This window comes from Strix uralensis, chromosome 4 (genome assembly GCF_047716275.1).
Source record: "Strix uralensis isolate ZFMK-TIS-50842 chromosome 4, bStrUra1, whole genome shotgun sequence".
Classification (NCBI taxonomy): domain Eukaryota; kingdom Metazoa; phylum Chordata; class Aves; order Strigiformes; family Strigidae; genus Strix; species Strix uralensis.
The window spans coordinates 89,968,417-89,993,175 of record NC_133975.1 but is presented as its reverse complement, the minus strand read 5'-3'; the positions used below and the strand labels follow the sequence as shown (position 1 = coordinate 89,993,175).

Genomic DNA, 24,759 nt, shown 5'->3' with positions numbered 1-24,759 from the left:
TCCTGCATTAGCTTTGTTTTTTCCTTTGCAACCCTGAGGCAACCCTGCATGTATGGCAGGCATAAGCCTAAGGTGATATCACATGACACTGACAGGGTAGAAAATAACTTCTGAGGGCCTGATCCTGTGATCCCCTCTGTACTAGCAGCTCCTGATGGGCATTCCCAGGCAAAGAAGAACGGTGGGATCCAGGTGCAAATTCACATTTCTGTTTAAATACCATCTTCTTCCCTGTTATTAACACCACCTGAGATCAGCAAAGTGGAAAAAACCAACCCTCAAACTCAACTTCAGTTAACTCTTCCTCCTGATGCTATTTGTTTATCTTCTCTAAGTGTGGAGAAATGCTGAATAAAAACAGATGACTCAAGGCACCTTCAAGTTCTCGTGCCCTTCCGTAAGCAGCACCTTGACGTGTATGAGTGTGTCCAGGCATCCGAGCACATTGCCTCCAGCTAGTGTCCCACCTTGACACCCAGATCCTTCAAGCTGGGGCTGGGGAGTTGGCTGGCCTCGCTCAAGTGGCAGGTCCAGGGTTTTCTGTGCTGGGGCCTCTTCCCCAGACGTGGCTCTGGTGCCTGTATGTACTCAGCGGTTTGTTACGCTAGTGCATTGCTGTGACAGATGGCTTTCAAACAATGCCAGGTTTAAATGTGAACCAAAAGCAGCATTCAGGGAATTTTTTTAATGGAATAAGTCTTTGGTCAACTTGGCTTACTGTCAGAGCTGGTTTGTCAAAACCTGTACTTGAGCCCTTCACCATCCAGTTTGACACCTTTGCTGCAAGCCCAGTTTTTACACGGAACGCCTGGTTTCGGAGGCTGTGCTGGAAACCTCCAGCAGGATCAGGCTGTGTCCCTGGCCTGCCTTCCTCGGGGCCTGGAGACATTCCCCTTCCCTTGTCCCATCTGCAGCCTAACCGCTTTCCCTGCCGAGGCAGTGGGAAGGAGCCTGCAGGTTCTCTGCTGCCCTCAAGTGCCCGCACTCGGAGCTGGCCCAGCGTTTGCACAGAACTGCTTGGTTTTCAGCCAGCGCAGGTTTCTTAGTCTGAGTGGGAGAGGTTTGAATTTGTCCCCCTGTTCCTTTTCCATGCTCCTTAGGGGGGTTTGGAAGCGATGGAAATGTCTGCATAACTTTGGGGCTGTCCTGACTTGACCTGCCTGTAAGTGGATGCTACTGGCTCTCCCAGCCCTCGGGAAAGCCTGAACGGGGAACTGTCACACCTAACTGTCCACCTGCAACCTCATCCCTGGTTCCTGGTCTGTTGGGGCTGGCTGCAACCAGACAGGCCAGGAACATCTGGCTCCAGGTAGACGGATGAGGCCAGTGAGCCTCCACACCCCGAGAGAGGCAAGGACTACATTTTCTTTATCTGTCCAGCCCTTATAACTAATGGACTATGGGTTTTATTCCCACAGGGTTGAGACATACACAACAGAAAACAATGAACTCTGGAAAAAAGTGGAGACCTTAGAAAACGCAAACAGGTGAGAGGGGCTAGAGCTGACCCACTGCAGGTAGGGTGGGGTGGACAGGAAGGGAAGCCAGGGGAGCACTGGGGCAGCGGGGCGAGAAGAGAAAGGCAGGCTCCCCCGGCTCCTGGCAGGACAGCGCTGCTTGGCCAGGCGCTGGTTTTCGGCCCGTGGCAGCAGCGAAGCAGCTGGGTTTGGTTAGCGAGCCTGGAATGTTTGTGTTGGGACAGCCAGGCCGCGCCGCAGCAAGGGGAGGGAGGGAAGGCATGTTTCTCACATCTCTTCCTCCTTCTCCCTGCAGCCCTTTGGGCTCATGCTGCCCTCCTCAGTGCTCTCCAGGCCTCTGGCTGTCTCCAGGGCAGCTGCATCGAGGGAGGCCCCTCACACCAGTCTCTCAGAACCACTGTTTCTGCTCTTGGGCTCTCTGGAGGAATACAAGGCCCTGGGCATAATGTGGCTGTTTCAGGTTTCTCATGAGAAAGAGCTGGTGAATACAGGGAAAGCCCATTCCTCTAATAAAGGTGGAGATCCCAGCTCCCACCAAATCCAGGGCAACTCCCTGTGCATGTGGTACCCCAGCCCCTGCCCTGCCTCTTCCCTTTGCAAAGCAAGCCCGGAGAATCTCCCTCCCGTCTCCTGGTGCTGCTCATCTGAAAGGAACAAGCTGCTCCTGCAGCCCCAGAGCAGGCCCCTGGCTCCCTCGCCCAAGAATCTGGTGAGCGCTTGTGCTCCTAATATGCAGAGCTGGCCGTCTGATCACCAGGGGAATTTACTTCCCAAATAACGAAGACTCCCACCCCTGCAGTGGGGATGGGCAGCAGGAGCTGGAGGAGGGCCCAGCTCTGCTCCCTCTTACTGGGTGCAGCAGGTGTGAGCAAGGGCAGGGTCAGCTGCAGGGCTGGTCAGGGGGACACTCACTTCTATAGCCCCATTTCTGTCACCCCCAGCTCGAATTGAAGGAGAGAACCAGAGAGCCAGTCCCACCACTCACCCCTCCTGCCATCCATGACAGGAGAGCTGTGGTCCCAGCTTCCAGGCCAGCCATGGGTGCCGGCGTGGGGGCTGCCAGGCATGATCTGGCTGAGGTGTGCAAGCGGCCAGAGCCTCCCATCTGTCAGGGACATGGCTGCCCAGCTGCTCTCATCCACGAGGCACAGCCTGCCTGCCGCCCGGCATTTCTGGGAGAGCGGGCAGCCCTGCTGCTGAAAAAGCATGAGCCCCACCCTGCAAAATCAGGAGATTGGCCTAAGAGCCAGGAGATTTTTTTTTTTTTTAAAGATACACATTGTGTTCTTTCTAATTGGGTTTGGTTTTTGAGCACTGCCAGTGGGACACTCTGTGCTCCTCTCCACATATACAAAGAGCAGAAAAGGATTTGGAAAGAGATAAAGCTGGGATTCTCCTGCAATCTCCTGGCTCCAGGACCTGGCATTTTATAAAAGCTCAAACATATTTGTGTAAAACAGTCAGTGCTCCCAGGGGGAAACACGCAGTAGTCTGCATTTCAGTAATTTGCAGCCCTTGGGAACTGTGTGCTCTGTAGTCTCCCTCATCCCAGATTTCTTCACCAGCCCAGTGAAGGGTTTGGTGTCTTACTAACACACCTTCCACTGTTTTGTGTTTATGTGTGCCGATGCCCATGTTCAGTTAAATGGGGCAGAGAGACCTTAGCACATGTTCCAGATGGGGCAGCCAGAGAATGAATTAATTGTTAAACTCAAGATTTGGCTTTGCCCACATCCCTCTGCAGAGCTTGCCAAGACTGAAGAAGCTGGAGGGGATCAAAACTGGTTTTTATTTCTGTCTCCACCATATGGTTCAGGGCACAGGTTGAGCGACAGAGTGCATGTCTCCTGAGTGAAGTGGCAGCAGGCGGGCCTGTGCTCAAGGTCTGACCTGACTACAGAGTTCAGCCTCCACCCCAGAGCTTGGCTTTCATGGTAGCCTGCCTCTCCATTGCTTTGGGAGATGACTGGCTAGGCTTTGAGGCACCCAGGAGTCCTAAATGAGTGGGGCATTCGTAATGGTGGGTAGTTGCAGTGAAGGTTGTGGTGGATCTACTGCTGAGGAGATGGAGGGTGTTACCTCAATGTAGCAGCACCCTGGGACGTTCCTACCGCAGTTCCTGCACATGTCTCAATATCAGCCTTTTTTGTTTCTTGCTTCCCAAGCCTGTTTGGTCGGAGAGCTTGGGCAAGATATAGCAAGGGGGAGATAGTTGTTTTCACAAGAAGGAAAAATCAGGGTAAAATATGAAGGGGTTAGTGGTATTCTTGCATCACTTATCGGCTGCTACCTCCTTATCAAGTTTTGGTTTGGGTTGTTTCCTATTCCAGAACTCTGCTCCAGCAGTTACAGAAGCTGCAGGCTCTGGTAGCTGGGAAAGTCTCCAGACCTTACAAAATGGCTTCTACGCAGACCGGGACCTGTCTAATGGTATAAGCTTCATTTCAATCTTCCTTATTGGCCATGCTTCCCCAGACAGCTTTGTTGATTGCCTGTCTCTGCCCTCTTCCCTGATGCCCAGATCTGTTGCAAGTTACATCTGCTCTCTCCTTTTGTGTTAGAGTCACCAGAACCGGGCCCTGCGTCACACAGACATCAGTAGTGTCAGTTGTCTGTGCAACAGCATTAGAATAATTCCTGCATTTTCACTATCTTGTTCTTTGGGCAAAACAGCACTTTGTCTGCTTTTCGTTAGCTATCAGCCATTCAGCAAAAATCTTCGGTGAGCTTCCATTGTAACAGGCAGAGTTTTCTTTTGCAAGGTTGGTAATGCTTAATGTTTAACTCGGCAGGGTGGACAAAGAGGCCAAGTGTTCCTCCCAGTGGGCATTACCTTGTGTTTATCAGCAAGAAATGGCATCTGTTCTTGCTATGCCTGCACATCAGGCTTTGTTAAATCGAGCTGGAATTCTTTTCATTTGCCCTTTTGACTAACCAAAATGACTCGGGGTTGTCTGTAGGTTTTGGTAATCCCTGTTTGCCTCTCATTTCTCATAGTGGAGGATCATGGTTAAGCAATATTGGCTTCACTGTGGATTTTTGGGACATGCCAGTGTGTGGCCATAAATAGAGTCAATTGCTTATTCTTCATCTCATTTTTTGCCGGGGGGGGGGGAAGTTTCTGATCCATGGTAAAAATATAACCTTCAACCCTGTGATGTCTTTGCAGGATTATCATAGTAGCTGCTTGTGATAAATTTGTCAAAGTTGGTTATCTATATCTAGTTATCACTTTTGTACTGTTAACAGGCATGAAATACAAGCAGATGGTGAGGTGCTTGCCCCACTTTCTCAGCACCCTCAGTGTCCTGAGGGGTTGTTTTTCGCTCTCAGTTCAATCAGTTTCCTTGGTTCCAGAGCCCCTGCTCTGTAATTTCCAGCACTTTTTCCTTTCAAAATCTGCTCAAACTTTTGCTACTCTTTGCTGCCCCCATGTCACACCAGCTTTTAATGACTGACTGTCTTTTCTGTTGGCTGCTCTGTGGCTTCATTCCCAAATTCTTTCCACATTTTCGGGTGTGACCCAGCTGGGCCCAGTGACTCATTGCTCCTTAATGCAGCAGCTCATCAGAGGACCCCTGGCTCCAGCAATTCTTCATTGCTGCTACCTGGAATGAGCAAGTCCAGAAGAGGTGCCTTCCGGACATCCCCTGTGCTATAGGCTGATAAAATGTCTAATTTAGCTTCCCAACAATGTCTTATCTCTCCTTGCTGCTCCCTTCATTTCACGGCATCCCAGCCCACACACCAACTCTCTCAGGCTTCCTAGCTTTGAAGCATTTCAAGAATTTGTAATTTGCTTTTCTATCTTTGGCCAGCTCCTCTCACAGGCCTCTGAGTTCCTGTTTTCCATTTTCAAATACAGCACTCTTTATCATGACAGATATGTAGAATCATCATGCCTTGAAGCATGGGAGTGGAGCAGAATACCCTCCTTTTTTTAGCCCTGTGTCATTCCTGCTGGATATTTGTCCAGCCAGTTCTTGAGGCTTCCAGTGGTGAGCAGTCCTCAGCCTCCTAAGGCAAACCATTTCAGTGATTTGTTATCTTTCCCAGATAATGCTTTCTTGCTATCTCATCTCAATCTTCTTGCAACAGCTTAAGCCTATAACAACTTCTTCTGCCCACTGTAAGCAAGATCAGTTTACCCTCCCTTTGTGCAGCTGCATTTTACATATTTGAAAACTATTGTTTTCGAGCTACTCCCTTCAGTCTGCTCTGCTAAATCACCACAATTTCCTCAGTCTTCCCTTGTAGGCTGAGTTACTGAATCACTGCTTGTTCCCGGAGCTCTCATCCAGACTTTCTCTGAATGCCCTGAATCTTTTTGGAAGTACAGGGCCCAAAGCTGGACACAGTGTTCCACCTGAAGGCCAGTGCAGAGCCAGCCATCCAGAAAGTCTGTTCATATTGCCTGGGCTGAGACTTGCCCTTTGCAAAGTGACACTGACTTGTGCCCACCCGGTGCTCCATTTTAACCCCCAGAACAGCTGCCTGGCCATGTAGTCGCTGACGTGTTTCCTCTGTTAATCAGCCCTGCCACCTCACAGGTCTCAGCAGGTCCTGGCGTTTGTCTGTATGGATCTGCCCACTGTTCTCTTGGACCACTTCTCCCCATGGTCAAGATCATTCTGAATTTGAATCCTGACCAAAAGCCAGTCTGCTTGTAGTCTCTCCCATCTGCACATTTGATACAGTCCATCATCCAAGTCAAGCTTAAAAATGTTGAATCTTGCCAGAGCCATAACAGATCTCTCTGCTACTCCATCTGCTACTTCCTCCCAGTTTGACAGTGAACCATTTGATAAGTACACTCTCAGGACATATTTTTTTTGATTAATTTTGCCTCCACCTTTCCAACTGGTTTTGCAGTAGTTTCCTCTAGCTTAGTTTCCCTTGCTTTTTAAGAGGTCAAAATGGTGAGATGATCAGAAGCTGTGAGATGAATGGTACTCAGAGCCAAACCAAGAGTTATTGTTATGAAGTGTTATAGAGTTTGAACTGGAGCCAAATCAGAGCATCAATCAGAGTTAACCTGAAACAAAACAGCGTAAAAACAATGCTGGTTTGCAAAGCCCCAGTTGAAAGCCATGTTAAAGCAAGATATTAAGTATACTGCTCTTTCCCAGCCCATAAAGCCGTTTTATTTCAGAAGAGAACAGGTTTCACAGGGCTGGCTCCCCTTTCTGGAAGTTGTGTGTTTGGCTGTGATAACTCCAAGCAACATCTATTCAGAATTTAATTTTTTCCCCCATTTTTGTGGAATAAGAGTTCTAAATGCCTTATGTGCCTGTATGATGTGCTTAGACAGCATCTATGCTGTTCACATATAATTTCCTTACTTTAAAACCAGACATGAAGGGTCTGGACAATTAAAATCCCTCTTTACATAGCATAGTATCCCCGTGCTGTTATTTGATCTTCCACATCTCCTGGAATCCACTGGTGGTCAAATTTACCTTGACGTACCAGCTTCTGTGCACTACTTTGGCATGGCTATTCCGAAATAGGTGGCTATTCTGAAAAGCAGTCAAGTGATTGCTGGCTGTCCCCCCAAGTGTCCCCACAGGTCAAACCTAGCTAGTTTACACACAGGTAGTAGAAATCACCAACAGATGCATCACCTCTTTGACGTGCTCAGCCTGAGCGCTAAGCTGGCAGCAGCTAGTTATATACCACCCGTGGCACATGGGTATTCAGGTAATAAGCATTTGGCTCTGTATCATTTCCCATGTGCTCCCTCTTGCTCTGTACTGGTAGTTCCCTAAACGCTATAGAGACCCTTACGATCAGCTCTGGCATCTCACTCTGAAGCTTTACTGTTATGGTGGAATTTACAGACAGGTGCAGATCTACCAGAGGGGGATTTCCAGGGAGCTTTCATCTGCCTCTCTCCTTTTATCACTGCCTAGTAGCTCTGACTGGTCTGCTTGACAGCAGAAGTCATGGACACATGGTCCTGCATATGTGCATGTCAACCATAAATGTAACCCTTTCCTTGGACTCTCTGCCCTTGCTATCAGGTGTTAGGTGGCTGCAGTTTTGCTGTCTTTTCTGTCCTTGCATGGACAGTAGCTTCACTTTGCTATGTGCTGTGGTACCTCTCAGATTTCTCCGAGTGAGCTTGTTTTCTTACAGCCCACTGCAGCTCCTACTGAGCCAATGGTCAGGTTGTCTTTGGTCAAGTCAGAGTTTGTCCCTTCAGTTGAGTTTCCCTCTTTCTCAACTTGTTTCCCAGATATGCCTTCCACATCTCTTATCAACTGGATGGGCAAGTTCTTACTGTTGAACCAGAAATACTTCAAATAAAGCAACACAAGGACGCTTCTGACTTCCCTTCTTAGATTTGCAGCAGAGGTTAGCAGAACAAGCTCTTTCCCTTCCTGAGGGACCACAGCAACCCAGTTGTCAGCCTGACCACATGTTCTCATACAGCCTCGCATTTGTGTGCTGCAGGGGGAGTGTTTCCTCATGGCTAGCGATGCTAACTTTGTGCTGATCTCCTCCCTAGGTGCTGGCACTCTGCTTCGTTCTGATCCTGGGATCCCTGATGCCCTGTCTCCCTGAGTTCTCTTCAGCATCACAGACAGTGAAAGCAACACCAGCACCAGACATTTACACAACTAGTAAGAGTGAGTCTAACGTGGTTCCTCCATTTTACCCTGTCAAACCATTTCCAGCTCTTCTCACGACACTCTTCCTTCAGTGCCTACCCCATATGGTGGGCTTCTGGCAAGGGCAGATTCCTGGCCTCTCAGTGGTACAGACTCTGATAACAGCACCTTGTTTGGGCCTGTCACTGTTCTCTGCTAACCATTGTCCCAAAACATGACAAGTGTCAAAGGAAGGAACATGAGGGAAAAGTCCCAGAGCAGACTGATTGTCTTCTGAAGAGGCTGTGTGTCCTTTGCCTCCTGGAGCTGGGGGGAGGTGGGTATCCCGCAGAGCAGGCCATTACACATGGACATGGCCATAGCTGGGTGAGCGCACACTGAAACCATCACCATGACCCACACCCACGGCAGGAGACCTTGTCCTCATTGTTAACCAATGCTCTCCTTTTTTCCAGTTCAGTCACGGAGCCTCCTTTTCTATGATGAGGGTGCTGGCTCCTTAGAAGAGAGCTATAGCTCCTTCCTAACCATGGACCATCCTGAGGGGTGGGAGGCCGAAAAAGGGCAGTCTGAGGAGGGAAGGCCTCATCTGGCCAGGACACATGAGACGGCCAAATATCTGAGCAAGTCCCAGCTGGAGGGTCCTGGCCAGAACCGAACTGACCCAACTCTCACCGACCTCAAAGAGCAATTCCATGAGAGGTAAGCAGGTGGGGGCAACCCTCTGAGCCCCAAAACACAGCATGGTGTCTGGGAGTGAGCAACAGGCACATCCCCTCTGCTGCAAGCTAAGGACAGTGACGTGCCTGGAACAGGCAATTAGCTCAAGAGCAGTGGCTGGCGGAGGCCAATGCTGACAGGGAGCATAAGACCAAGTTTATTTCCTCGAGCAAAGGTTTGGGACTCCATAAAGCTGTGTCCCACTGGCACAGAGCTGAGGAGGACTGGGTGAGTCAGGTGTTCTCAGGCTTGCTGGTCATTCAGTGCCCTGGGGAAGGGCTCCATCCAGGTCAGAGCAAACCAGCTGGGCACACAGAGAGGTGAATTTGCATAGGAGGCTGCAATGAACCTTGACTGATGCCTTGTCTTTTCTTTTCCTCAGGGAGACAAGCTCCAGTGAGACAGCTGAATACTTGTAGCAGCTGCTGGACCTCAAGGCCTCATCTGTCTGATTGCAGGATTCCCTCCTCACCGAGCAACTGATGGGACTTGGCGGGAGAGGACGCTGCATTCAGACACTCCTAAACTGGCCTTGGGTTCAGCTCCTCCCCTTCCCCCTGCCCCGCCCCCCCCCCCCCCCCGTTAGTACTGAGCTCTCTGAGGGGAGTGGCAGGACTGCCAGAACCAGCAATAAATGTCTGGCAAAGCCCTCAGACGTCTTCTTCTCCTGGCCTTATCTCCTGCTTAAATGAGCGCTACCCTATGGATGTGGGCTCACCTTGGAGTAGAGGGAGATCAGGGGAAGCCCCCAAACTATTCAGCTCACTCCACAAAGCCTTCAGATCAAGGGTGCTGTCCCCAGGTGTGTACCCCTTGGCTACATCAGATGCACCTGAAGGAGAGAGAGAGAGAGTGCTGGATTTACTGTCCTGCCTGGGGGGCTTAGGAGTGGGTGATGCTGGTGCTGGAGAGATGGCTCTGGAGAGTTTGAGCTCATTTCTTCCCCTCCATCTGTGTTAGTATACTTCTGCTTCTGTTGAGAGAAAACCTAGTTCTCCCTTGCTCTAGTTTTCTCTTGATGGACATGCCTACATAACTTCCACGCCAACTATCTGCAAAGATCTGCACACAAACGGAGTGGGGGGGACAGATCCCAGACAGATTAAACCACCGTAAAAATTAGCCAGCAGCTTCTGGGCAACCAGAGCTCTGAAATAGAGAACAATTTTCCCCCACGACCCACTTCTCCCCACCCTCAGCACTCTTGCTTTGGCAGGGGTGGTATTTCCCTTTCTGTTCCCAGCTTGGGCCCCACAGTGCAGTGCTAACCAGGGCAGTGACCTTCTCACTTTCCACTCTGCAGACCTCCTGCTTTGAGGTGGGCGAGAGAAACCCGCTCCCGTAACCTGATCCCCCTCCCAGCTCTCCATCCTCAATTCTGCTTCATGCCAAATGGGGTCTTTTTAGGAACCACCAAGGAGAGCTGTGCAGCCCATCGGAGGGCTGTCGGGTAGCAATCGTTCCCCTCACATCCTCCCTGGGCACAGCAGTGTTGTGAAAGCCACTGAGGACATACTGGCATCTCTGGTGACAGGTACGTCTGTCAGGAAAGAGGTGGCACATTGGAATTGGCCAGGGTCACCAAAGACTGTTTTAGACCTCTTCCTTCTAAGTGCTGGCACCAAAGGTAGCAAACTCTTGCCCTACCACCCTTCAGGTCAGACTTGCCAAGTCTGGTGCTGAAATGACCTCATCTCAAGCCTATGCCATCCTCTTTAGCACCCAGACACCCATTTCTGACCCTTCTTCCTTCCCAGCAAAAGCCCTGCTGAAAGGCTCAGGCGTCTCCTCGCTCCGTTCCCTCAGCTGCCATTTGATAGAAGGACAATCTGGGGGACATGAGTGTCAGAGATCTGGGATGTGGCAGGTCGCCCCGTGTTTGTACACAGGATTCCCTGTGTGCTCTGCCAGGTCTCACAGCAGGCTCCTCCTTGGCTTGTTCCTCTTCAAGCACCCTGGACTCACTCTGCACTGCCCCAGCCTCTCCTCTTCCCCCAGGCTGGGAGTGGAGAGGGCTCCCTGGAGAGGAAGGATGGGATGGCTTTTGCTCAAGGACAGGGAGAAGTGAGGGAAAGGCCCTCACATCCCTCTTTTCTCCCTTTTGAAAACTGGTTTTGCCCCCTGAAGCCATTTAGGACAAATTTGAACACAGCTAGCTGCAACCATACATGCGTGGCCCGTGGGGTGAGGAAGAGGAAGGCCTTCAGCATAGCTCTGCTCTTCTCGAGGTTCCCACAGGACCCGCTGGTCACCAGATACCACTGCACTGTCCATCCTCCACCTCCACCCCAGCACAAAGAACCACTGCCGGGTCCAAGCACGCCCTCCTCCACCCCAACACTTCCACCGAGCATGTCCCCGTGCCTCCCACTCCCACCGTTGTACAGAGACCAAGAGCAGAACTCGTTTGTACATAATGAACCTTATTTTGTATTATTGCCGATCCCTTAAGATATTGTATTTTGGAGACTCTCAGATCCTATTTTCAGTATTGTATTTTATTAAGAATTAGTGCGGGCTTGGCATCTATGAACTTCTTTCTTGTTAGCAGCTCACTTTCCCGTTATACTCCAGCTGCTGCCTCTACCCTCCTGGTTTGTTTTGGTTTGGGTTTTTTTGTTTTGATTTTTCAAGCCACCTTTTCCCCTCCTCCTATCACTCGCTCTGCATTTGCTTAGTGAAGCAAAATAAAAATAAAATAAAAAGATGCAGCATCAGCCCTGGGTTGACAGGTCCTTTCATTGAGGCATGGTTGTCACGCCAGCCCACACGCACAGCCCCTCACCTGCTCCCCCAATGTCCCGTTCCCTGGCCGCGCGTAGAATTGGTTCAGTGCTGAGACCTCGTGCTCAGTGTCAGGGGCTAGAAACAAATTTGCGTGTTTTATTTCCAGCAGCACTGTGATTTCTTCTGCAGTTCTGAACAAGTCAGAACTCTCCTGCCTCAGTTTCTTCTCCCCCTCTGAAATACCACTAACATCATCCTCTCAGAAAGGGGAAGATCATGGAAAAAGTTTATGAGGTGCGATGAGCTCCTCCGATGAAGGGGCTGTGCAGGGGTCTATACAACAAAGACATTGCTAGTAGCACCGTGGCTCTGGTCCCATCCTGTCTGAAAAAATACTTAAATCCTTCCATTAACTGTAAAAGCAGAGCAGCTGCGCTCTGATCAGTAACTGGGACCTGGCTGGCTGTCAGCCTGTACCTCTGACAGTCCATTAACATCTGTGAAAACCGATAAGTTTTGTCCTGATTTTGTGTGAAACACAAGGCAACAGGGGGTCTAGAAAAGAGATCTTCCTTTTCTAGAAAGCTCTGAGTGGATTCGATAGAATTTGGCCATCGAAACAACTCCTTTGCAACCAGGCCCTCCATGCCAGGATGGCAGCCCAAGCAGGAGCCCCTCTCGGAGATGCTAAAAGGTGGCTCCATCTTGGCTGGGCTGGTAGAGCAGGGCTCTGTCTTTGCCACGGGAGGAGGATAGGAGGCTCGGGGCTGGCAAAGATCTCTTTCTATGACTTACGATTTCTTTGTGGGGAGGAGTAAAGCAGTGAGCTGTTGCCACCCTGTTGTGACAGGGCTGGCCATCGGACAGTGGCTGGGAGAGAGAGGAGCTCTCTTTTCTTGCCTGGGTCCGTACTGCCAAGAGGGGGTTTGACGTGGTGATCCATGGTGGGTTAGTCTGACATGGGTTTTACAGACCACCGCAGAGCTCTCTTCCCCTCTGCATGCCCATGGATACAAGGAAATGCCTGACTTTGCCCTGCAGTTTGTGTCCTGGGCCTGAACTAGTTTTAAGTCAAGGGTCTGATGTTTTCCCTGAGGCACCTTGACCAAAAGCAGGCTCCTACCCCTTCCGCAGCATGCTGCACCTTCCCCCAATGTGTGACCAGGCTTCCCCCTGCACCCAGCAGAGGTGAGGGGCTCCTGCTTTGGTCATTCCTGTGAAACATCACCCAGCTCTTTGGGCACTGACTTCCAGGGAGATTCTGGCCTGCACCTTCATATATGCTCCAAAATGTCAAGGGAAACGGGTGCAAGAGGGGAGCTCCTAAAAGGACAAGTTCTCAGTCTGTGGCTCCTTTAACACTGATGCAGCCAGAGCAACCAGAATCCCTGTCCGTCAGGAACAAATTTCCCTTCATCTCAACAAATCTTCTCTGAGCTGCTCAAAACAGGCACATTAGGATCTTTCAATCCCCGCTATGTCTTCCAAAATGCAGCCAGCTAATCACACCTACCAATTTGGCTACAGCAACTAATTAGAGCAGAACAAGAACATGAGCAAAGCAAGAGGGCACCTTCTTTACAAGGCACCTTCAGCCTCACTCACTTAGGCTGGGTCTGCTCCAACTGCCCCCAGCCAAGCTCTGCCATGCCAAGCTGGGCTTTTGCCCATTTAGGGTCACATTTCTAACAAGCCTCTACACTGTCAATACGTACAAGTCCTGAATAAAAGAACGCTAACGGAACATGGGCTTCATTTTTCAGAGACAAATTATTCCCAACTGTTCTCTGTTACCAGGCCAACTTGAAAAAAAAAAAGAGAAAAGAATTGGCTTTTGCTGCTCGCCACTGCCGAGCAGGCCACTGGCAGTGTGTGGCAGCAGCCTGACGGGTACGTTGAGTTTGTTACAGAAGGACATGTGCTATTAGGGCTCTCAGAACAGCATCCCCGCTCTCCGAGCCCAACGTGGTCCCTCCTGCTGTCACTGTTTGGGACTTTACTAGCAGTGCTCACACGGATCCATCATGGGATCGGCAGGCTTCGGTGCTGCTGCCTGGCAAGGAGCCTGGGCTTCTGGACACCTTCTGCGGAGAACGGGGCGGTCGCACCTCCTGACACCCCCAGGTGCTGGGGGCTTGTTAATAGGGATGGCACCAGGCCGGATGCTGACCCAGCCCACCTCAACCTCAACAAACCCATGTTGATTTTCTAACCTGGTGGCTGAAACCAGGTTTACAGGTAAACAGAGTGGACGTTCCTCTTCCTGTGCCCAGGGGAGGAGACTGTACCCTCCCAGAGCTTAACTTGGTAGAAATGCTGCTTCCAAGAAAGCCCATGCCCTGCCTGCACCTGCAAAAGCAAGGACAGAGTTTGTATGATAACACCGAACTGCCCTTGTACTGCCCTGCATGCCCCCACAGAAGGAAATCCCCACCCAGGGCACAGGGGAGGCCCTTTCCTGTCCGTGCCCCAGGTAAGGGGGTGACCCCCAGGTAAGTGGGTGACCTGGCTCAGCTGAAGGGTGTCTTGGGTGCCAGGAGGACAGGACTGACCCGAATCCACCACCCAGCCATGCTCTCCCCAACCAGCATCTGCCTGCTCTTCCCAGGTCCTCCGGGAGCCCTGATGGCATCCCCCAAGGGAAGGGTGACCCCGTTAGTGAGAGACATGTGAAACGTCCTGCAGAGCCAGGTGAGCAGAGAGAGAGAGAGGCAGAAGCCTGAGCAATCCTTTACCTCCCCTCACGCAGGCATATCCCATGATGTCTCCTCTTCTCTGCCTTTGTGACAGCCATACAGTTCGGCACATGGGTAGAAAGGGGCAAAATCCTCTGCTGGCTGCTTCTTCCGCAGAGAGGTTTTCTGTAGCGCAGGATCAGCCCCTGTGAGAAGGCGGAGGCATCCTCTGTCCTCCCCTTCTCTCTGCCTCTAACAGAGGCACTGTGACCCCAGGGCTCTGCTGTTGGGAGGTTTCCTAAAATAAGGGCCTCTGCTTCCCTCCCTGAAGCTCCTTTCTTATGGCACCAATGCATCTACCAGTGAGAAATGACTCCCAGGTCACTCTCCCCTCCTTCCCACACCAGGACCCCATGGTCCCCCAGCCTCCAGCTCGCATCCACCCCAACCTCAACATCCCCTTCCTCAGCATGGCGGCCACTGACTCCTTGAACCATGAGGGACAAAACAGATGTTTGTCAAAATCTCCTGGGAACGTGAGTGGACCTGCACCCTGCATCCTGCATCCCACGGAGCTCCTCTGGGCAGCCCGGCCAGCACGGGTGAGGGTGGCTCTCATAGCACATGGCCATCAGGGGCACCCCCAGGCCAGGGTGAGCCTCAGTGCAGGCAGAGAGGCATCGCTCTGTGGGTCCCTCTGCACCAGCCAGGTACCCGCTACTTCTCGCTTCCCACAGCCTACTCCCAGCTTCTGCGGTGCCCGTGGGTGGCAGGAGGGCACAGAGCAGTGCCATGCATTGGTACGGGGAGCACTGACAAGCTCCCTGGCAGGTCTCCATCCCAGCAAGCGAGGGTGAAGACGCTTCGCCGGGGCCAGCTCTGCTTTCAAGGGGAACAAAACCCCTGTGGGGGCTGGAGGGGCTGAGTCATGCAGTGAGGAGGGTGCCGGGCTCCCTGCAAGTCACGACTGTGCAGAGGAGCGGGTTCGGGGGATGCTGTGCCCCCGGGAGGTGCAGGATGAGGGGGAGATGTCACTGTGACATTTAGGGCCAGGCAGAGATCCAGTAACTTGAACTGGAGGTGCTGGCAGGCTGTGGTTCCCAGGGAAAGGCACGGCCCTTCTTCAGCCCCTGCTGCTTCCCAGGTTGGGGTCAGGAGTGGCATGGGAATGTGCCCTGCCTCGACACCCTGCAACAGAGGTGCCACAGGGCCGCATGGATGTGATGGGGAGCGCTGGCAAGAGGGATGAGCTGCTCCTGACAACACCCGAGGTGATCAAACAGTCAGAGCAGGCTGAGGACGCATTCCAGCTCCCATCGTGCCAGCCTTTCATGGGAAGAAACTGGGATTAGGGGTGACAGCAATGTGTTCTTGATGTATTACACGACTGTAGGACCTTGCCATGGGCAACTGATGCAGGGGGTGGTTCTTACGGACAAGAAGCTCAAATTTTCCAGTGCCCAGCAGGTAAAGCCTCAGTGTGTGAATCTGGGGCAGAACAAATCCGAAACAACCAGCCAGGCACATATGGGAGCTTTGTGGAGACCTCTCACCCCAGCTGGCACCTGAAACACCGGGGGCGGTCGAGGCTGAGGCCGGCCAGGGCTGGGACTGGGGTCACAAAATCCAGTCCCAGTCCAGGACAGACAGATGATGCAACTCTCCTGACAGATGTGGGCAGAGGACAGAAGGGCCTTTCTACTTCTGAATGCCAGAATTGGAGAAAAAAATGCCTTGAATTTGGGATAATGCGGCCTCCCAAGTGGCAAGGAGCTCAGTGAGCCTGCTGGGAGGAGGGAAACTGTGCTATGGCCATACCTGTCCATGGGTACCACTGCCCAAAGCTGGGGACCCCATCCCTGGACAGATCTCATCTGTGGTGGATGATCAGCCAGAGCAGCAGGTACTTTGCTCTGCTGGGGCTGCTGTCACGCAGTTTCCCAGGCTGCCTGACTTTACCTGATTACACATCTGGTTAAGATAAGCGGCTGAGACCCAGCTCCCTCAGCAGCCCTTGCAGGCAGGCAGACACCAGCTGGGCTGTGAGCAGTGAGGGGCGGCTGAGTTGTCACCCTCCTCTGCCTCCCCGGCCTCCAAAGGGTTAAGTGCCAGTTTCCGAGTGTCTCTAAGGTGACACCAGGCTGCCTCTCTCAGTGCAGCTCCCCGCAGCCCCCCTCCCCACGCACACACTCACGCTCACTTTCTGCTTTGTCTTTTGAGGGCTGCTGCAGGATCGGTGCACAGGCACCTTCCTCGCTGTCTACCTCTGCCTGCCTCTCCTGCTCGACTGCTGCTGCTGGGGACGCCGAGGGACGTGCCTGGCCCTGGGGGGACCTTGCAGAAGGCAACCCGAGAGCTCTCCTTCACTCGCTGGGAGCATCGCCATCCCTGGACGTGCTTTCTCCCAAGACCTTCTCTCTGGCGAGCACCGTGTTTCCCGCTCCCTCCCCACTGCCCTTGCAGTGCCGGCACCTCCGAGGAGCAGCACCAACAATCCCCGGGTTTCTGTCAGCTTTTCCTCCACTTCGCAGTGGCAAGGCAGCAGAGACAGAGAGAGGCTGAGCTGCGGCGCCTGAGCTCCCCAAACCGCTATCAAGAGGCCAATAAATACCACTGCAAAAAGTTGGACACTGCTTTTTCTGTGTGCTTGTGCTACCCCAGGGAGTTAAGCCTCGCTGGGATTGTCCCACGGCCCCGGGGAGACAAAGCAGAGCAGCACCGTGGGACCCTGCGGGGCCGGCCAGAGCTGCCCTGAGAGGTTGTGGGGGCAGAGCAGGACGCCCTGCCTTAGAGAGACACCTCACTCCAGCATGGCTGAAGGTCCTGGGAGCTGGAGAGGCTTCACCCCGGCCAGGGGCGATGGCGAGGTGGCCAGAGGGGCTACGGCAAGCCTCTGGGGAGCAGCGGATGCAGAGAGCAGCGGGCAAGCACAAGGCTCGGGCCTCCGCAGCGTGGATCCGGCTTGGGAGATGAGAGGGGCGGTGGCGGTGGCAGAGGTGGAGGAGCAGTTCCTGCACTTGGCCATCAGAAAGCAGGTCTCCTACAGGTAGGAGCCCTTGGGTCCCTGGATGCCGGGGCTGGGCTGGGCTGGAGGTGTGCCCTGTCTGGGGGGCATCTCCCTCTTACGGGTTCAGGGCCGGCTCTTCCCACCGACCATCAGTGCCTTCCCACCAGAAACCATCTGACCACAGGGACAAGGGGTCCGGTTAGCCCCTTCCCTCCCCACCCATGCAAAAGCCCCCTCTCCAGTGGCAGTCCCCATGTCACCCTCGCAGGCCCCCTTACTTCTCCCTCTACCCAACTCCCCTTTCCCATCCTGGGGCTGTGATGCCTCCCAGGCCCCTCTCCAGGCGGTCTGTGCCCAACAGCCTCCCATGAGCTTTGGCACAGAGCCGTGGGCTGGACGTTTCCCTCTTTCTCTGCAACACTGGCTGCTTATCACTGTTCAGTGCAGTGGATACAAGGGACTTCTGATAATGTTGATTCTCCTCTTCCTCCTCTGCCCCAAGGCAAATGTCCCCTTGCTTGATTCCCAGGTCCAGAAACCTTGATCCCACCTGGGGAGACTGAGCAACGATGCAAAGATGAAGGGTCTGAGGTTGGGGCTTAGGGTGGAAATGTGCCCTTTGGGGGCACCTTGCAGCAAGACGAGTACCTGTCCTGGCTTTTGGTGCAATTCTTCTGCCGGGACTGCCCTGCTTACCCACCCCTGCTATAGCCAAATAAAGCCAGTGGAGGCAAAGTGTGGTTTTCACATTATTTCCATATTTCATGGGGGCCACTGCCTGGTGATGCTCAGGTGAGCTCCTATTCCCAACTCCAACCATACTGTCCAGAATCCTGCTTGGGTCAGCACCTCCAGGAGCTCAGCTCTATTCTTTCTCTCACAGTGAATAAGGTCTGGTGTCTCCCCTTTCTTTCAGAGTTTACTGCCCTTTTACCATTTAGTAACCCTGAAATTTGCAGAATGGCTCTCAGGTGTAAGTGAGAAGAAATCCCTCAACCCTGTGCCTGCCCGGAGTAAAAGCAAGCACTTGCAGGGCTGACCCTGGTCTGCTGCGAGGGTCTGGGACTGAGTGGAGGGAAGAAGGCAGGAGCCGCCTCCACACCCTTCTCCTTAGCTGGCTTGGCCCAGGGACATCTCTGTGTCCTCCTGACCTCAGTGTTACCATGTCATGCTGTGCTCAGCAAGCACCAGGTAGTTTACAAGCAGGTGGAAAACCAGCACAGAGGATCTTGGTGCCATGCCTGCTGCCATGGCAGGCAGAAGCTGGAGGGTCTCTCCTGCCACCAGCCTGGGACTCAGGGACCCCAGGACACAGAGCTCTGCTGGGGGTCAGATTTCAGGCAGGAGCTATATCAGTCACTCCCAGCTGTGCTCCCATGCCTACAGCAGCCCTTCTCCCCCCTTGCAAGGGCTGTGGTGCAAGCTGTGAGCAAATTGCTCTCTAATACCTCCGTAATGGGAACTAATGGGCAACTCTATTAATGCCTGCAGAGCAGGAGGGGCCCCGGAGCTGACTCATCTCCAGCGCTTGTTATTCCTGCAGTGGGTGGCAAGCAGGAGTCTGGGTGGCAGAGTCCTCCCCCAGGCAGCCCTGTGTCCCTCAGACTCACCATGGGCTAGGGCAACACGCAGCCCTCCTGGCCCTTATTCGGTAGCCGGGGCGGCTCACTGAGGCACTGGGCAGAGCCAGAAGGGTCTCTGCCCTGACGCCACCGAGGATGAGGGATTACCGTGCGAGTGGAGGGGGCAGAGCAGGATTTTCTCCTCTTAGCTGTCTTCCTCCAGATGTGCAGTGTGTTTTGCGAACGGATTGGCCAGCTGCAATTATCCAGCCTCCCCAGGGGAGGAAGGGACCATATTGCAACCTAATTTGATCAGCCTGAATTTGCTCCAGAATTGTCTAAGGTTGCTGGGGATTGTTTACATCCTGCTCGTCCTACCCCGGCCGCCCCAGGCGGGCGGCTCCGCTGACACGCTCCAGCCCATGCCGCCCTTCCGCAAAGTGCCTCTGTCCTCCTCGACCCTCGCAAGGGTTCTCTTTGTGAGGGGCTTTGCTCCATCCGACATGGGCTTTGCAGAAGAGAGGAGTCTGGTGGGATCGGAGGGGATGCTGCAGCTACCTGCGGGCCAGTGGCGAGGGTGGAGGCTGTGTTTGGGATGAGATGTTTCCCCCACCCTCTGTTTCGGCCAGCGGAGCAAAGGGAAGGGGAAATGGGAGAGGGAGTGTCTGGGGGTGGAAATCTGCTTGTGCCGTCCTGTGACGCCCGTGCAGGGTCGGGTCTGGCTGCTCCCCGGGGCAGGTCAGGCGGTGATGGAGCTGTTGCCCAGAGCTGGGCTAACCTTTCAGCAGGTGCCCCTCCTGCAGCACAAGAAGCCCTGAGGGGGCTGACAGAAATCCCCTCGCCGTGCTGCCTGACTCTGGAGGCACTTACTGAACCCCGGTATTGAGTTTGGAGGGCCTCCTCCATGGGCTGTGGGCATCACAGGTGTCCTCAATGTCAAGCGAAGGTTGGAGGCCCCAGTCCTGCTGCTGCCAACCTGCCTGTTCCTGCTGGGACCCATTAGTCATCACAAGGGGCAGGTGGCATGAGCTGCTATATAAAGGTTTTGAAATGAGCAGAAATGATATTAAGCCCATGGAAATAAAGTTCCTTCCATAAATAGCTGCTGTGGTGTATGGAAGCGCCTTGGGTGGAAGAGAGCTCAGCGCTCAGGTTATATTTAGGGCTTTGAGTAGCAGTTTCGTGCCAAGCTTATTAATGATGCTGGCTTGTGCACCAGATTTGCACATTCTGGGATAATTTTCCCAGTAGGGAGGTGCCTCTGCAATGCCAGAATGGCCCCATGCTCTCTGCCACCGCAGCAAACCCTGAGGAAGCACCAGGGCTTTCTGCCTCGCTCCCTGGAGAGTCACTTTGGCCAAGGGGAGTCCAAAGTCAGCTCCTGCTCACTCCGGGTGTCTCCACCAAGGTGTTACGGTGGAGCAGGAGCATCTCTAGCTCCTCGAGTGGGGCAGCTCTAGTGACAATAAGGCAGGTTAGAGGCTGGAGGAGCTTTGCTCTAGGAAAAGCCCTGTGACCCAGAGCAGGGGACGCCTGGCACAGCAGCACCCTGCAGCCTCTCCTGCGCCATTCCGGGCTCGCTCTTGTCTTTGGCATTTTCTCTGTTGCTTTCGGGGTAATGCTTGCAGCAGTAGCCTTTGTCACTGCCACCGCTCCCAGCAACCACAGAGGTGTTTACCCAGAAAGGAAACCACAAGTGCACAAAAGCTCGCTGCATGGGCTCCCCACAGGCTACGTCTATGGGGCGAGGGACGGGCCAGGTATCAGACAGGTCCCCTCCTGCTCTCAGCCACCTCTGGAGGCAGCACCCAGCACAGCCCATGCACCATAGGGCTCCTCACAGGCATCTTGCAGCAGCAGCAAGAGGGGTCCCTGTGGCCCTCTGTGCCCCCCAGCCTGGCATTAGCCCCTGTGGAGCAAAGCGGGACGTCCCCTTGTCAGCTCCCTTCCCTGCTAGCGAGATGTGGGGCACCTCGGCTGCTCGGCGTGGTCCCCGGCTGGCAGAGAGGACACAGCTAATGCATCTCACAGGGCGTTCTGTGCCAGGGAGCTAAATATAACCCAGAGATCAGAGTGGAGGGGGCTGCTTTGTAATGTAAATAGCAAGGGAGCTTGGTCACAGGCACAGGGGAAGGCAAGGCAGAGGGGAGAACTGGCAAGGCCTACTGGGGAGCAGGAGGTGGGTGGTTGCAGCTCTTTGCCATCTTCTCTTCCTGCTGCCTTTAGATCTGGCTGGGCTCCGGAATTTTGTAAAGTGCCGGGGCAGAGGGTGTGCATCCCCCTCTGTCTCAGCTGGCAGGGCAGGGGCTGGGGAGGAAGGAAAGGAGAGCCTCCAGCTGCAGGGAGAAAGGGGCAGAGAGGAGGCCTCCTTCTTCTGAGTCCTGCCTTCTAGCCTTTTAATCCTGTTAGCCCGGCTGTGCAGAGCAGCATAATCAAATTCCCATTCATTCCCAGCAAGCCGAGCCCGCTCCGCTCTGACAGAGACATCTGTCTCTCTGTCCCTCTGTGCAGCCGGGGAAGGGAGATGGCTGGCACCCGCTGGCACGGCTGGAGGGAAGCTCACAGCACTGGGAAGTCCTGATGACCGGGTGGCTCCTCACAGACCCTGGTCGGTGGTGGGGTGACAAGCAGGCACAGGCTCTGGGCACAGGGGTGGGATGGGTTTGGAGTGGGCTTCATGCAGTGCACGGTGCTGGCGTATATTCACTCCATGGTTCTCATCCTGGATGCTCCTAGGTGCTAGGCACTGGTGAACTGGGGACTGGGCTGAGGGTAACAAGAGATGGAAACATCCCAAGAGGCAGTTCTGGAGAAACTGGGGGGCTGTGGGTACACCCTGGCCACGCAGGGACATGCCTGCAGCAGTGCCAGAGCAGGGCAGCATCATGCAGCCCCAAGCCTCCATCTTAAACCAGGCACACAGCCTGGTTTAAGTCGATCCAAGACCGTGCTGCTGTCAGAGGAGATGCTCCTGTCCTCCCTCCTGCTGATGTTTTTCCAGGTCAGGCAGGCCAGGCCAGCTCCCTGAGGCAGCAGAAGACACAGAGTTAGCCTCCCCTGGTTGTCCCCACAGCCAGGGCCGCAGCCTTGTGTGTGGTGGTGGCATGTGGGGGCACCGTGGGGTGGAACTGCCCAAGAGCAGCAGAGAGGTTGTGTTAGGGACAATGCGAAACTGCACCCACAACACTCCTGGGTGGGGAGAGCTGGGATCCCTGAACTGAAATTGGAGATTGCAGTATCCCCTCCCTTGGCCATCCCCTCCCTTATCTGATCCCAGCTCACAATGAATCCCACAGGCAGGTATCCTGCCAGGCTTGGGTGAAACAGGCAGATTAACCCCTTCCTTACCCGGGGACTGCACACACTTATCACAGAGAGATAGGGGTGTTGATCACAAAACCATCCAGCACAGTGTCCCCCTTTCCTCTCCTGTGCTGCCCGAAGAGAAGCCAGTGCCAGCAGGGTCTGTCCCCTCTGGTCTCCTGACCAAGAGCAGCCAGAACTGGGGTTCCTATGGGATCCCCTCAGTTCTGCACCAAGCCCAAGGGACAGGACTATGGAAGGACACACAGACACAGCACAGAGGATGGTGAAGGTCCCCGGGCAGGGCTTGTTACTTCTCTGACAGCCTCACCAAGCCCCGGTGCTTCCAGGTAAGAGGACTGGACGTCAGTGCCACCGGGCAGAGCACGGAACATGAAAGGGAAACGTCTGCAGGCAGGGAGCAAATGCGACCAACCCATCATGACATGCAAAGCGGCGGGGATGACGAACCCTTTCCGTGATAACAAAACCTCTCCCCTCCCCGATCTCTGAGCTGGAGTTAGGCATCCAGGACCTGCCTTTTCCTCCCTCTGCATGGTAATTAGTGCAGTGGGTTGTGTTTGGTTTCAGAGCTTGCCTGGCGAGATCAAGGTCTGCCGATGGGTTTTTTTTCCTTTTGATGATGGAGTTTACAGCAAGCCCATGTGCCCTTTTAGAAATGCCATCCATGCAGGCTGCAGGGACTGTCTTTGCTTGCTTGCTTTTCCCCGGTCCCACAGAAGCTGTCCACAGACCCCCTCGCTGGTCTGAAGCTCTCCTGGAGCCAGAGCAGACTGAGCAGTGTCTGGTTGCAAAGAGCTGGAGTTTTTGGAGCTGGGGACAGGCTGAGCCTGCAGGATGATGAATGTCAGGCTGTCTCTCTGCTCTTTGGAGGCTGGCCCAGAGCCGCCTAGATGCTTGTGCTTCCTGCAGTGCCTGTGCCTGGGTCACCCAGGTGGTTTTTCAACAAACCCCAGTGCAGGACAGCAGATGCTCGTGGCTGGAGGGTGTTTGGAGACCCACCGCACAGTGGGGGACGCATACAGCCAGGGGGTTGTGAGTGCTGCGGCGCGGGCTAAGGATGGACGTGGCACGGGTCACAGGGTGGGCGGCAGGAGGACAACCCCGCTGCTGTGGCCCCGTTTGCATGGTAGTGCTGGGCCAGCTTTGGGAGAGGGGGCTGCCTCGAGCCCAGGGGTTTTCGAAGAGCCACCCAGCGAGGGAGGCGCGGCTCCCCGGCACGCAGCCCGGCTTGCCAGGGCGTGCTCCCGGCTTGCCGAGGGTGCCCACGACGCTTCTCCGAAGAGGGCCCGGCAGAGGACGTGGCCCCGTGCCATGGGCTGCCGGGGGACGAGTGCCGTGCAGCCAGCTGCGATGACAGCCGCCCTCACACTTCCAGGAAGTGCAGAGAGAGGAACCAGGTGGAGGGTGCAAACAAAGCCGGGGGCCTGGGGCGGGCGGCTGGGCGGCGGAGCACTGCCAGGGACCTGCCCTCGGGATGACTCCGGAAAGCGGCCGCCGGGGAAGGAAGAGCGAGAGTGAACTCCGGGCCGGCTGAGCGCATCAGCTCGTGCTGCGGCAGATGTGGCGGCACCGCTCCTGGGACGTTCCCCAGAGTCCTCCGGGCGACGCAGATATGAGGTACCCGCCGAGCTGGGCTCTGCCGCCTTCCTCTTGCTCACTGGGGGCCGAGGTGCTGGGGCTGGTGCTGACAGCCCGTGCTTTGGGAGTTGGGGAAAGGCTTCCCGTGCTTTCCCCGTGCCTCATCAGCAATCCCCTCCTCTTCTCCCGGTGCCAGCGCCGGGCTTGCGCAGCGCAACTTCCCCAGCGGGGATGTCAGAGGGCGGCGTGGGCACCCTCGACGCCGAGCCTGTGAGTGGACGGGGTCAGCGGGGCTTTGCCTGGGCCATCAGGTTCCTCCCGCAGCCGGTGGGAGCTGGGAAGTGTGTCCCCATCCCCGCCGGCCCTCCTGGGACCGGCGGGGGCTGGAGGTGGCCAGCGGGCCCTGCCCGGGGGTTACAGGGTCAGCACGAGCAGCCGCCCGGGGACCCTGCCCCGGGAGCCCCAACTTTCAGCCTGGCTCAGCTCCCTTGGGGGTGCGGGGGGAAGCAGCCGTCACGGCCAGCTCCTTTTCCACGCAGAAGCGGGCAGCCATCGCTCCGGCCGGGCGGGGAGAGTGTTTCCCGGCTCGGGAGGCCGCCGCCGCACCACCGGCCGTGCGGAGCAGGCCAGCCCCTGCCCGCCGAGCCCGGCTCCCCCGGGGGGACAGCGAGCGGCGGGGCAGCGGGCTGGGCGGAACGCGGGCGGGGAGCCTCGGCGGCACGGCCGGAGGTGGCTGCCGGTCCCCGGAGAGGGCGGCGGGGCCGCTGGCTCCGTCCGGCGGCGAACAATGGGAGGCGGAGGAGGAGGAGGAGCGGGGGGAGGCTCCGCTGCTGCCGCCGAGCTTCCTCCCGAGCGCCGGGGCTGACACCCGGGCTCCTGCGCCGGCCGCGCCGGGCCCGCTGCCGCCCCCCCGGGCCCGTCGGCCGCGCTCGGCGGGCGGCGGCAGGGGGCGCTGCGGGGCGCGGCCTCCGGGGCTGCCGGTGCGCGGCCGCGCTTCCTGCCGGCCCCGGCGGGGCGGGGCGGGAGCCGCGGGAAGCCCGGCCGCCCCCCGGTCCCCTCCCCTCCGCTGGC

General features: G+C 55.2%; 1 protein-coding gene across 3 annotated transcripts in view; it reads left to right on the top strand.

Annotated features, from left to right (window-relative positions):
* Positions 1–11,529, top strand: part of CREB3L1 (cAMP responsive element binding protein 3 like 1) — a 51,277-nt gene extending 39,748 nt beyond the window's left edge. For 2 of the 3 annotated variants that reach the window (XM_074867752.1, XM_074867751.1), the window contains exons 8-12: positions 1,419–1,487; positions 3,809–3,908; positions 7,990–8,110; positions 8,548–8,794; positions 9,195–11,529. In XM_074867752.1, coding sequence (XP_074723853.1) covers positions 1,419–1,487; positions 3,809–3,908; positions 7,990–8,110; positions 8,548–8,794; positions 9,195–9,231 — 574 coding nt within the window. In that variant the 3' untranslated portion in view covers positions 9,232–11,529. The remainder of the gene's footprint in view (positions 1–1,418; positions 1,488–3,808; positions 3,909–7,989; positions 8,111–8,547; positions 8,795–9,194) is intronic. The other variant, XM_074867753.1, reaches the window with a different exon arrangement.
* The last annotated feature ends 13,230 nt before the right edge of the window (positions 11,530–24,759 follow it).